The following is a 13,496-nucleotide window of genomic DNA, read 5'->3' on the forward strand; positions in this document are numbered from 1 at the left end:
AGTCCCCCTCCCCACTTCCAGAGAACGCGCCGAAGCTCAGCCCCCCCTTTTCTTCCTCCGCCAGGCCCAATTCGAATGCGCAGCACACTTCGCGCATGCGCAGTAGGGAACCAGGAGTGAAGCCGAACGGCTTCACTGCCGGCTTCCCTTACCGGCAATGGCAGCAGCTGGACCCCGAGAGCCGATCTGAAGATCACCTGGGGTGTCAATATCACGGGTCCCTGGACAGGTAAGTGTTCATATATTAAAAGTCAGCAGCTGCAGCATTTGTAGCTGCTGACTTAATTTTTCGTGGAGTGGTAATAGCATGAAAATAAAAACGACAGGCTGGTTGTACAACCAGCCTGCCCATAGATGGATCGAATCTCATCCGGTCCCTGCTGAACTGGGTCTATAGCATTCATGGCGGTACCTCACATGTGTGGTGCAAACACAGTTTACATACGTGTGCATGACTTATGCATGGGTTTGCTTCTGCTTGCAAGCAGAAGCAAGGGGGTAGCTTGTAGAAAAGAAAAGAAAAAATCTCAGATCTCTCCCCTGCCCTGGGAAGTCCCCTCCCGCCACTTCTAAACCCAATCCAGTGGCTAATTAGCTGCTAGGAAGGCATTTACATTTCAGGAAATCGCTGGCATAATTTCAGTATAACAACCGAAATTCAAGGATGTCAAAGCAGTAATAAACCAAAAAACAGAAGAATTTTATATATTGCAGCTTACCAATGCTTAAGGCCCCTTTCACACTGGGGCAGTCGGTGTGATGGCAGTAAAGCGCCGCTATTTTTAGCGGCGCTTTACCGTCAACATTGCAGTGATAATTGCCCGCTAGTGGGGCACTTTTACCCCTGCTAGCGGCCAAGAAGGGGTTAAAACCACCGCAAAGCACTACGGCAGCAGCGTTGTGCCAGCGGTATAGCTGCGCTGATTTCAATGGGCAGGAGCGGTGTTATACACCGCTCCTTCACCACTCCAAACATGCTGCTAGCAGGACTTTTCTTAGCATCCTGCCAGCGCACCGCTCCAGTGTGAAAGCCCTCAGGGCTTTCACATTGAGGACACAGCAGTGACTCTTTCAGTGCTCTTTGCATGTGCTATTTTTAGCGCTGTAGCGCCTACAAAGCGCCCCAGTGTGAAAGGGGTCTAAACGTGGTGGCTATAGAAGTTCTGTTTTTATGCTTTTTTTTCACCCAGTATTCCAGCCAAAAACACATCTGCTGTCTAAAGCTGGAAGACTTTTTAAATCATTAAAACAGGACTTCGCCCCCTGTTCACATCGGTGTGACTTGTAATGTGATTTGACAGGTTCACATCGCATGTCAAGTCGCATACTATTGTCAGCAATGGAACCTTGTCTAATCGGCACGACAGACTTTGCCACGCCACACCATTTTAAAAAAAGGTCCATGCACTACTTTGTGATTTCAGGTGCGACTTGCATAGACATCTGTACATGAAGTCGCACAGATGTCAAACCAGAAGTCGCACTGACCTGAGGCTTTAAAATCGTGTGACTTCAAGTGAAGTTGTCACAATTCCAAACTCAGATTCAGTGTGAACGGTGGCTTACTATGCTGACATAACCAGTCCACAGATGTTCTCAGACACAACAGCCCTTTAGGCACTGCTAGAGTTGAAATTCCTGTCCAGGCCTGCTATCTACAATGACTGAAACTCTGAGGCCTTCAAAGCTAGCACACCACCCTCATGTACCCCTTTTTATTGAATATTTATTGCAGCAGTTAAAGGGTGTAAATCCTCTGGGTAAGGAGGCATGAGAACAGAAGCAGCTGGGAGCATTCATACTACTAGGAATTACATGCAGTGAGTGAGTGAATATGACACTTCATAGGATGGCTTCAGTATCTGTCAATACGGGATCAGCAATAGGGCTTGGCAGTAAAATTAAAAAAGCAATGGCGTTCCCAGAGCTAAACATCCCATCATGAGAGTTTGATCAGAAGGTGACGAAAGATTTGGGGAGCTGGGGATTTCCCTTTGCCATTTATATTGTCTATGCAAATTTTGAAGAATTGTTGTTCTCCATGTCTACACAAAGGATAGAGGAACAGGTTATGACAGCTAAAGAGCATCCATAAAATATCTACTACAAATAGATTCTTTGGAAATCCCAAGGTACAATCCAGACCAGTCACAAAAGTCTACCACCAGCCCCAACAATACTTCCCATTCCTCCTTTATGCTCGCTGGGGCTCCCCAATTTCCCAGCCATTACATAACTAGTGTCACTTCACAGCTGCAGCTACGCAATACCGAATAAGTGGCCAGTGGAGGGAGAACAGCAGAGAGACACAGGCAACACACCCAGAATGCAACTCTTACAAGGGGTTAAAGTACAACTAAAAAAGGCAGAACTTTTAGTTACTTTTTTTTTTTTAGCTTTGGACAGCGGGAAGAGGGATTAGAACACCTGTCAGTTTTTATTGCCGACTCTGTTCTCATCAAGGGAGATTTACCATATTTGTCTCAGCAAAAGTATTTAAAGTGAAAGTAAAGGAAAATCTCAAACTCTGAGATGTCCCCAGAACAGTAAGAGGAAATCTTCCAATGGGGACACTAGTTCTGACGGCGTGGGGGGGGGGGGGGGGCCTCAAAAGTTTCCCTTAATTTTACTCACCTTCTGGTTTGGCTTTGGGACAGGAAGTGTAGGTAAATCTACCTAATGGGGACACGGAAGGCAAAAATAAATAACCCTCCCTTACTCTATCCAAAATGAAAAAAAAATGAAAAAAAATAAAATATAAGTCCTGCCTATGGTTGTACCTTAAAAGTGGAGTTCCACCCAAAAGTGGAAGCTCCGCGTTAAGAACTCCTCACCCCATTGCATGCCACATTTGGCATGTTTTTTCTTATGGTGGGCAGTGACAGTCCAGGTTTTGACAGGTACCTGCTCCCAATTCCGCCTAGGCGGCCCGAGTGGAAGTCCTTTTATCCCCCCCCCTCCCTGCAATCTTCTGGGACACGTCACAGGTCGCAGAAGATTGCCTGGTCATTGAGAAGGCGCAGTGCACACCCGGCTGTGAAGCCGCAAGCTGTCACAGCCGGGTGCCCACACTTGCAATGCCAGCACCGGGAGAGATGAGGGAGACAGCCGAGGGTTCGGGCGGCCGCATCACTGGATCCTGGGACATGTGAGTGAAAGTTTATTAAAAGTCAGCAACTACATTTTTTGTTGACTTTTAATAAGCTCTAAATGTCTGGAAGTCAGCTTTGAGATTTCATTCAAAAGAGGTGGTAATAGTAAGTATAATACATGTATTTGAATGAGATCTGGTCATATACTTGCATCCTAGCTTTGCTGGAGTACTAGTTAGGTAAACCTAACTAGTATTAAAAAAAAAAAAAAGTCCCCTCCTTAACCTGTGTGAAAAAAAAAAAAAAAAAAAGTTTCCACTTCTTTTTGAGACCCGCTCTAGTCCAGTCACTTGACTCCTCTGTGTCAGCTAGCGGCAACTGCAGGGGAGAGAATGAAGGGCTAACTGCCAAGACATATGAGGCTACTGATTACATCAGTGCTCCCCGAATAACCCAGTCATCAAGCGCTCTCTCCTCTCCCCTGCAGCCACTGCTGGCTGACACAGGGGTACATGACTGGACTGGAGTAGCCCGAAAATAAGGAGGTATGTACACAAGTTAGGATTAAAAGTAAAAAACTATGGAGGGAGTTTTATAACCTCTGTCAGATTTTGTTTTTGCCATCTGTGTCCCAAAGGGGAGATTTACCCTCACTTCCTGTCCCATAGCCAAACAGAAAGGGGAAATCCCTACAAATTAAGGGAATTCCTTGGGGACACCCCCCCCCCCCCAGTCAACAGAACTACTGTCCTCAGGGGGAAGATTCCCCCCCTCCATTACTTTTCTGGGGAGAATCCAAAATGTTGGGGTTCTTTTTAACTTTGAATGATATGGTAAACAGGACAGAGGATGAATCTCCCTAATGGGGACACAGACATCATGACAAGTTCTAATTCCTCTCCACTATTCAAAAATAAAAAAAGTTGAACACAGTGTGTGGCGGTACATGCATGGGATTTTAGTAAGGGGGAGGGCACATTTTTAGGACTATCTAGGTTTAGGCTGGCATTCTACTTTAACCTTATGCTTAAAAAAAAAAAATCCTCTATTAGGTGATAAGATTATACTCTGGGAACACCAATTTCCAAGCCTGAGAGTCTGCATTACAGCCATCAAATGAGAACTTCCAATGCTTTGTGTAAAGTACCAACGTTTCTGTTTTCTTCAACGGTAAACAAAGGTGCGTCCATCAGTAAAAAGCTCCAATTACCTTTGCTAGGAGGTGCTTTTCTCACAGTTGCCACTTGATCCTCGGAAACAGCCAGGCGTCTGAGCACGTCAGCCAAGGCAGCTTTAAGTACAGTGATTTCATCCTCCTGCTGCTGGACTCTCAGCTCCAGGGCAGATAAACGGTCTTGCACATCAGAAGTGCTTGCTGCAGAAACGCTATCATCTGTGGGAAAAAGCAGGGAGAACATCAGCTCTGGCATCTTAAAACTGGCTTTAAGTAAATGTTAAATCATTTCACTTCTATTAAAGCTCATTTGGCTGTACTTCTCTTACGGATCCCAGCAGTGCAGGCCATTCTGCACTGTAACCTGTTTTCAGCAGACGGCGGGCTGAAGCCTGCTGTCAGCTAATGTCACGCAGCCAGTCCAGGTTTGGGCAAGATCACGACAATGAAGTCGGGATCCACCCACATGCCTGAACCGTCACCCAGCTCAGCCTCTCAGCGAGCCGCTGAGAGCCTGAGATGATTGCTCCCGCTCCCTCCACAGCCCAGCACTCCAGGGAGCAAGGAGGGGGCAGAGCAGAGAGCCCTGAGAGCCGAGTGATGGGGATGTTTGATCAATTGGTTCTCAGTCTTGGAGCCAGTGGGGGGACCAATGCTGTATCCACCTTGGCAAGCATGAGAGAGAAAAAAAAAAAAGAAGATTCCCATACATTTCTTTTAATGCACAGAAAAACGGTTTAACATCTAGATGCAGACATGGAAATTTGCAACTCAATGAAAAATAACCCAAGGAATATACTAGAAAACCTCTAAAAACTGGAAAGTTTATGGTTCCCAGAATAGATTCAAACATACGACACATGCTCACACTTGCACACTAGAAAATAAATACTATTAGGGTTGATTTGCACCCTTGCATTTTAACGCACATGATCAAAAGTGCATAAAATAGTATGTGCTGACATTTTCTTTGTACATTGTCTACTCACTAAAGAATTTTTTTTTTTTTTTGTTTTGTGTGAATCTGTTGCAAAGTCTTACTTGGGAAAAAAAACAGCACTTCCACTAGTAGGCCGACTACGAAGTCACTGACTCGCAATCATCAGTAGCGCTGTCAGCCTGCCCTGTGCACTCCTTCAGGTGGCCCTTGGGCTGCCTATTATCTGATAGAAAGCCCAACACCCCACTGGGGTAGAGTACATGGCAATGACAATGCTGCTTCTAATTGCAAGGTACTAAGTTAGCATTGTCAGCTAAAAACAGGAAGTGCCGTTATCTGCACCTTCTTCTGGTAATAAACTTTGTCACAGATTCACAAAAAAACTATTTGCTTGAAAGAAACTGTCCGCATTGAGGCATCATGCCAAATACAATGACGAGTAACAGGTTTTGGGGTTTTTATCTATCGTTTTCCCTTCTATTTTTTCAATTAAAATTTTTCTAAACCATATATTTGAACTTTTTTCATTGGATTAGTATTTTATATTTTTATGTTTTGAATTACACAAAAAAAAAAAGAGAATTTTTTATTTTTTTTAAAAGGGACTTTACTTATAAATTACTTTGCAATAGTTTTCTATCAAGGTCTGTGTCTATTTAAACAGGACAGATTAGGCCCCTTTTATACAGGGTGGAATTGGTTGAGATCAGCAGGGGTGATCTGCCCACTGATCAGAGAGGGACGAGGAGCCATTCTTGCCCACTCTGCTTTATGAGCAGCTGGAAGTACACAGACTCCACTGTTAGTTTACTCCCGACTGCCCTCCAATCTGATCTGCCTAGATGGAGGAGGATAAATCCCCTTCCATCTTTTTTTTTTTTTTTTTTGTGGATCGGACCAGAGGTAGTCGAATGTAAAAAGGACACAAGTCCATTTACATCTGTTGGTCCATAGGGGTGAATGGACTATCCAACCAGGTCCACCTGAAAAACTGACAGGTCGACCTGATCAGACCCTTTGTGTGAAAGGGACCCTATAAACTGAAAATGTATATCAACTGTAACTTCTTTCCACACTGATCAAATTAGAAAAAAATGTTTTACTGTCTTTGTCTGGATTGCATAATAAAAACTTTAAAAGAACATTACCAAAACAAATGTATATGTATTATTTTGTTACCTTAAGAAATTACCACGGTAGTTACAGAATAAAGTGGCTCATAGGAGAAATTAAAAAGTTTGCTTCAGTCCACAGGAGTTGTAGAGGTTAAATCTAACGGTTTGATCATATTGCCCGAGGCACTCCCCAATCCAATAGGCCCTCTCCCCCTACACCAGCATTTCTCAAAACTGTGCGGGGGACCGCCCTGTCAGCTCTCCGCTCTCCTCTATGGGGATTGGATGAACACGGACCGTCTGTCCGTGTTCATCCTATCCGCTCTGCAGACGGATAGAAAAATAGGATTTTCCTCCATCTACAGAATCGGACCATAGCGGAGACTGACGATATCGGGTGTCAGCGGATGTTCATCTGCAGACACCCATTATTCCATAGGGATGCATGCAAGTCTGTATTTCATCCGCAAACGGATGGATGAAAAACGAACATACTGTCCGCATGTGTGAAAGGGGCCCTACAAAGCAAATATTTCTTTGCACACTGGTAGTGACTAGTATTCCAATGTTTTTCTTCCTCAGATTTTTTAGCTCACTGATCCCAGAGCTGACGGAGAGGGGCAGGGCGAAACAAAGATGCTGTGCAGGTGCCCAACATCCTTATCAACCCAATGATGGCATCGATTGTTAGGATGCCAGCAGCTAGAAGGTTGAAATGGTGGCTTTGTGTAACTTGTATACAATTTTTGGGCAATTTCTAGCCATCTTGCCAAGGCACCCATGACAAAACCTGAAGGCACTATGGTTGAAAAAAGGCTGCTCTACACTACAAGTCTGTTCAGTTGCTTGTGATGAGGGTTATGGCCATTACTCATCTATGGTAGCACAGACCCCTGGAGGAGGACAGAACCAGTCTTCCACTAAGAGTAAAGGGGAAGCATTTTCATTCACGGTTCACTTCACAATTTGGGGTATAAGAGTGATTTAGACCTAAAAGACATTTTTGTCAACCCAAAAGTCAACTGTGCGCTATGAAAATGAGATTTACTGCCCAGGACACAGTTTGGTGCACATTGAGTCTTATGACTTTGTGTGACGGCGGTCCTCTTCCGTGTCATGTGATCTGACTTCACAATAACCTCTAAGAAGGGGAAGAGTGTCAGAGTGAAATACAGTTAGTGTTCCATGAGACATTTATAGATACAAAAGACTGTACTTTCTATGGACCATGACATCCCAGATTTCTAGGATGTGATCAATAAGATGCATAACCTAACGCAACAAATGTTAAGAACGTATAAATACAAAAGTTGAAGTGGGTTTATTTTAGGTTAAAAAAAAAAAAAAAAAAAAAAAACTGTCAGTGCTACTATCTGTGCTACAAGAGTGTCAAAATGTAAATCCCGAGATTTTCTTTGTTTCCAAAATGCAGCATCTACACAGGGCCTGTGGAATCTAGGGACAATTTACATTTTTAATCTGAAAGCAATTTTCCAAGGATTTTTTTTCTAGTCATCATCACGCAATCATTAATATAAAAATAAAATATTTGATGGTAAGTCACTTGGCTTCAAACTCCAGGACTGAAAAAAGGAGGAATTCTGTGCAGAATCCAAGTATCTGCTTGGACACTTAGGCCTAGATTAGCAGACGAGACTTGGCATGGATGTAGCTATTCTTCAGAGGTAATATGGGAATTACAGCTTCTGCATCCAGTCTGCACTGACTCAACTCCTGCAAGTCCCATTAAACATACTGCATACTTTATTTGGCTTTTAATACAAAACCTAGAAGGCGAGATGCTCCCATCACCCAGTAAATGCAAAATTTTGATTAAGACGGCATCCACTTTTCATTCTATTATGAATTTTGGTGGAACCAGATTTTAATGTGTTTGTATAAAAATATAGGGGGGAAATCCACATCATTCATTCTGTGATCTGTGAATGAGCTACAAGTCCCTTCGGCCACCGCGGCAAACGGCTGGCTTGTAGTTCACAACGAACTGCGAGGGCGATAATGAGCACCCTTTGTAGTTCACCAACACTTCCTAAGGCTGGATTCACACCTATGCAGTTTTAGTGCTTTTTGCAGTTTTCAGATTTGCACTACAGTCCATTTACCATGGTTTCCTATGGAACATGATCTGTAGGGCAAATCTGCAAAATGCAAAAAGCACAAAAATGCATAGGTGTGAGTCCAGCCTAAAGCTTTATAACGGATTTCTTTATTGCAGGTGAAATGCTCTGCAAGCTCATAAAAACAGCAAAAAACAAAGCACTTTTTTTCCCCTGCAAAAATACGTGCATTATATATTTCTTTCTCTAAAAGCAAAGTTAACCCTTTAAAGGCCAAAGGGAAAAAGCCCCCCTTGCAGTGGGGGCTGCCCAACTTAAGGGTCAAATGCTCATTTAGTTCTAGGGCGCCCCTCGAAGGCTGCCAGACCAGCCTTTTCTGCCCTATGTTCTGGCAGTCGGAGGTCCTCTGACAACATTAAATCCAAACGCAGAGCTCATAGGCCAGCATTGGACAGGGTGACACTGAGGGATAGTCCACTGCCAGAGCGCAAGACAAGAGTAGCGTACTAGCTGACAAGGTGGTGAGAATCAGGTGGGTAAAAATGCCCCCCCCCCCAGGTCTAATTGAGCATTTAACCCTTGCAGTGCAGGGGCAGCCCCACGGCAAGGGAGCACATCTTCCTTTCCCTGGAGATGAGCTTTGAAAATCCTTTTATACATTGCCTTCCATTTCTACCTAGCCTTACAGATATTTTTACATAATAAAATGAGCAATAAAAACCAAACTCACTAATAGTCCCGCTTTTCTTGTGAAATCACAATCATGGACATAGGGAAGCAAAAATGGGGCACAATATTAAAAGCGTATAACTTCAGACAGACACGGCTCATACAGTAAGGCTCTGTTCACCAGATTCTTGGCTGCAATTTAAAGTCCATTCCCCAGAGGACTATGCCTGGGTCACTGGTCCTGGCAAAGACTCAGCCGAGATATCAGAGTTCGCTAACTGGTGGAAAAGTTGAAAAGCACCCATTCATACACCAGGCCATACAGCTGCACTGCTGCACTCTGTACGTTTTCTGGTGACTGATGTCTTCCATGCTGGAGAATTCAAACTGGAAAGGGGGGGGGGGGGGGGGAGCAGTCGCCAAAGTAAAGAGAACCTTTACGGGTGAAGATAAAGTATATAGGGTAATTATCTTCCAGTCATCCCAATTACAGGAGCACAGCTGTGAACATGAAGCCTAGGTATGTTAATAACATAACGTATGTGACTATTAAAATATACAGAGCTTCCGCACCGTGCAAAATGAACAAAAAAAATAAAAATCTGTCTGGGCTGCCACAGCCTGTGACCATGTGTGTCAGGGAAATACAGCACAGTGTGTACAGAAATGTGCAGTATGCAAATGAAACCCAGAATTGGGCAAAGGGAAATGAAGGAAATCCCAGCCCATCACCATATTAAAGCCAAATTGAACATTCAAGTTTTAATCAGCTAAATACATTCAAAGTGCATGGAAACAAGTGTGTGCAATGTGAATGCAATGCCAAGTCTGTATCCTTCAGAAAGCAGTTGTAGCGCAAGTAGTAAAGCCGGTTCCCTGCTGAAATTAACCCTTGCTCTGGGTGGAATTAGTGGTCAGTCTGCTGAAGTCAGACTTGTCCCTTGCGAAGTTGGGTCAACACCTCTGCAAAGCTCATGGTTCTTGCTAACTGAAGAACACTAGCACTGACTTAGCAGGGGGTCCGATTTCTGCAGAGAAAGTACCGCTTCCACACAAAGAGCAAGGGTCCTCATTACAAGAAGGCTGACAGGGGACTTGTTTTTCTACGTGGGCTGAGTCTGCTTTCTAAAGAAAACAAACCTTAAGACTTTGCACACTTTAACGCAAAATATTTTTAGCCAATTTAGGCTCCAATTACACTTGTGCAACTTATCATGCGACTTTGGAGTCACACCCCATGTTTTTCAATGACAAATGTTCAAATATGTGCGACTTAAAAGTCGTACCGATTTAAAAAAAAAGGTACCTGCACTACTTTGGTCTGATCTGGGTGATTAGCCATCACTGCCTACTCGCCAATGCAGGAGTGTGGGGATTTGAAAGCCCTACTCTTCTCTCTTAGTTTCTCCTTAGGGCTTCCAGGATGGATCAGAGAAATTCACATTGGTCACCTACTGGCACATGACCAATCGGAATCGCTCTGACCTGCCCCAGAAGCCCTAAGCAAGGTCAGGAAAGAAGAGTGGGGCTTTCAAATCCCTAGACCGCGTCGTCGGCTGTGTGGGGAGGGTGCTAGTTTACCTTTTCATTACCTGCGAAAAAGTGAACTTGCACTTTAAACAAAGTTAAGTTGGGCTTTTAAGCAACCTTGTCACACGTTGGTATCTATTTACTCAATGTTTGGGGTATTGTGTTTACTAAAATAAATTTGAATGCAATCCCCCCCCCCCCAAAAAAAAAAAAATTGTGTTTCATAAACAGCTGTGCAAATATTGTGCATTGAGCTAGATTGCAACTAGCACCATTATACGCAGCAGGGCCTTTGCTTTGAGAACATGTATATAAAACTTATTGGGGGGGGGGGGGGGGGGGGGCTTTAACATGTGTGTACAAAAAAAAAAAAATTGCCCTGTTAGCAAATGGTAAAAGATGTCACAAGATGCAGTCAGCGCAAGCACAGGTGCCCCCATGGAAAGCAGGTTTCGTGAGGGGCACTTGAAGAGGGGCCTTGAGTGCCAGCGGGGGAACTGCACAAAGCAGGTTAGTATTGTACGTTTTTTATTTTAATGAAAAAAAAAAAAAAAAGTGGTTAAATATTACTTTAAAGGAACGCAAAGCCGTTAAAATAAAAATAAAATAAATTAAAAAAAAATAAAAATAAAAAAAAAAGCCAAAACACACTTTCTCCCAACTAAAGACACTGCAGCAGAGACTAACCATAAAGATGGTGTTTCCGCAAACCCCACGTCTTCTGAGCCACACACAGAAAACTATTTGAAGTTTACAGCAGAAAAATGTAACAAAGGAAGAAGGTGCCTGAGCAGACGTGCCTCAACATTTACTGGCATTTTACTCACTGAAACAATCAAGGTAGTTACATTGACAGCTTTTTATATCAGGCTAGGTGAGCAATAAATCTATTTTTGTTTCATTTAGCTGGCTTTTCTGCCAAATTAATTCAGGGACGCCTTCAAAACACTAGAAAGCAAAATCTGGACAGCTCCTGCCTTAAAGGAAAACGGCTCGGAGAAGAAGCTGCTAACATGTCTAAACAGTAGGCACTTACATATGTCTGAATATGCCCTTAGCAGTTCTGCAAAACTACACAGAAGCCATGAAGCTGTGTGGGCGCTTGTATTCTACAGACACAGACTTGGAAGTTGCCTGGCCCTGGTCACCCACCTCCAGCTAAAAGGGAACCAGAGAAACCCCTTGGAAAACTGACAGCAGGTAGTCTTTTCTTTGCAGAGCAGGCATGCAATTTCTCTAAAAGAAACCTGTGAGCTCGCAGTCTTCTTTGGAATATTCACAGAGCTGTGCAAGAGAAGCTCAGCTTACTGTACATCCGCTCAGTGCCTGTGTGCCGGGATGATTGCATCTTCTACCTGGATGCTGTTCCCATTGGCCTTGCATGCTCAGGAGTGCAGACACCAGCGAGGGACATTGGGCATCTGAAGGGAGTTAAGTATTGTGGCGTTTCATCAATACTGGTCTATACTCCAGCTGTCCAACCTGGGCTCCTGGGGCCACATCCTTTCCTAGGGTCCATAGAGTGCCCAAGTATCAGTCTGTAGTGGGCAAGAGCTTTGTTTTGTGGGGAGTAAATGGCTAAATCTCTACTAATTGAATGAAAACTGTCCCCAATCATTCATGATCTTATGTACCATGTCTCCAATCACCAATAAAATCTGTAGACGCTCAACATCTTTTCCTCTAGTATGCCTCTATCGTTTCTCTAAAGCACTACATATAACATGCACATTATATGCAGGTCTTTGGTGAAGTCCGGGACTAATACGCAGCATAAGCTGACAACTACTGGTCTATGACCAATAAGAACCAGCAGGCCAAGTGTTGACTTCAGAACGATAAAATTACTCAAGTTGGCATAACAGGGCGCCCCTAGTTTCAGCGCTTCTTGGCTGTCTGCAGATTTGATCCAAGTACATTCTGGCATCCATAGGTGCCCACTGTATTAACATGTTCACTTCTGTTGAGCTGGGTGGACTGGTGTCTTTATTCAACCTTACTATGAAAGTCAGTGAGCCAATGAGGCGAGAGGGGACGGGGTTGAGACACAGCTCAGTGTCTGAATGGACACCAACAGCAGCTTGGCTGCCCCCATAGAAAGATGCTTGCTGTGGGGGCACTCGGCAGCACCCTGGGGCACCAGCGGGGATCCCTAGAAGAGGAGGATCTGGGCTGTTCTGTGCAGTGGTTTTACACAGAGCAGGCAAGAACAACATACTAGTTATTTTGAAAAACAAAAACAAAAAGCCCATAACACTTTAGTATCACTTTAAAGTAGAATTCTGGGATAAACCTAACTAGTCTTAAAAATGTTCCATCCCCTTTAATTAATATACTTATTTTCTGCCCACTTCAGTCTGGTTACGGGATCCGGCTCCCCTGTTCCAGTTGCAGGAAAGAGGGAGAGCAGACAATGGATGGGCTGTAGGAGCTTATGGGTAATGTTACAGCTTCATGGTTAACCAGGTGTTGTCGAGCGTCCTTTCCTCTCCCCTGCAGCAACAGCTGGCTGACAAAAAGATCACATGACGGGACTAGAACAAAAAAAAAGTAAACGCTTTGATGCGTCATTTACAACACAATTGGCACCACTCTTCACAGAGAACACCAGTAACTGTGCAGCCAAGATTCCGTGAAACCCTAGGATTCCTCCAGGGATGACCAGATTCCTTGGGCCGTGGCTCACTGACCTCCCATCTGATGGTCCCTGTATACTTCAAAGTCCAATGCCACTTGACAGAGCCAACAGCATGCAATGGTGCCATTCTGGCCACTCCAGTAAGGGTGGCATTCTTTCCACTTATTACCAATATAAGGGACATTTTCTCAATGATCCCTGATGAACTTATCTATGGGGGTTTCCCGAGATCTGAAAATAACTTCACCGGTATCTATGGG

At 44.0% G+C, this 13,496-nt stretch overlaps 1 protein-coding gene across 7 annotated transcripts in view; it reads right to left on the reverse strand.

Annotated features, from left to right (window-relative positions):
• LOC143987137 (echinoderm microtubule-associated protein-like 4) overlaps positions 1-13,496 on the reverse strand; it is a 249,200-nt gene that overhangs the window by 87,561 nt on the left and 148,143 nt on the right. For all 7 annotated transcript variants that reach the window (XM_077485699.1, XM_077485698.1, XM_077485695.1 and 4 more), the window contains exon 2: positions 4,303-4,485. In XM_077485699.1, the coding sequence (XP_077341825.1) occupies positions 4,303-4,485 (183 nt within the window). The remainder of the gene's footprint in view (positions 1-4,302; positions 4,486-13,496) is intronic.

The sequence above is a fragment of the Lithobates pipiens genome, unplaced genomic scaffold (genome assembly GCF_037356315.1).
Source record: "Lithobates pipiens isolate NorthernLeopardFrog02 unplaced genomic scaffold, aLitPip1_a1.2 Scaffold_18, whole genome shotgun sequence".
NCBI classification, from domain to species: Eukaryota; Metazoa; Chordata; class Amphibia; order Anura; family Ranidae; genus Lithobates; species Lithobates pipiens.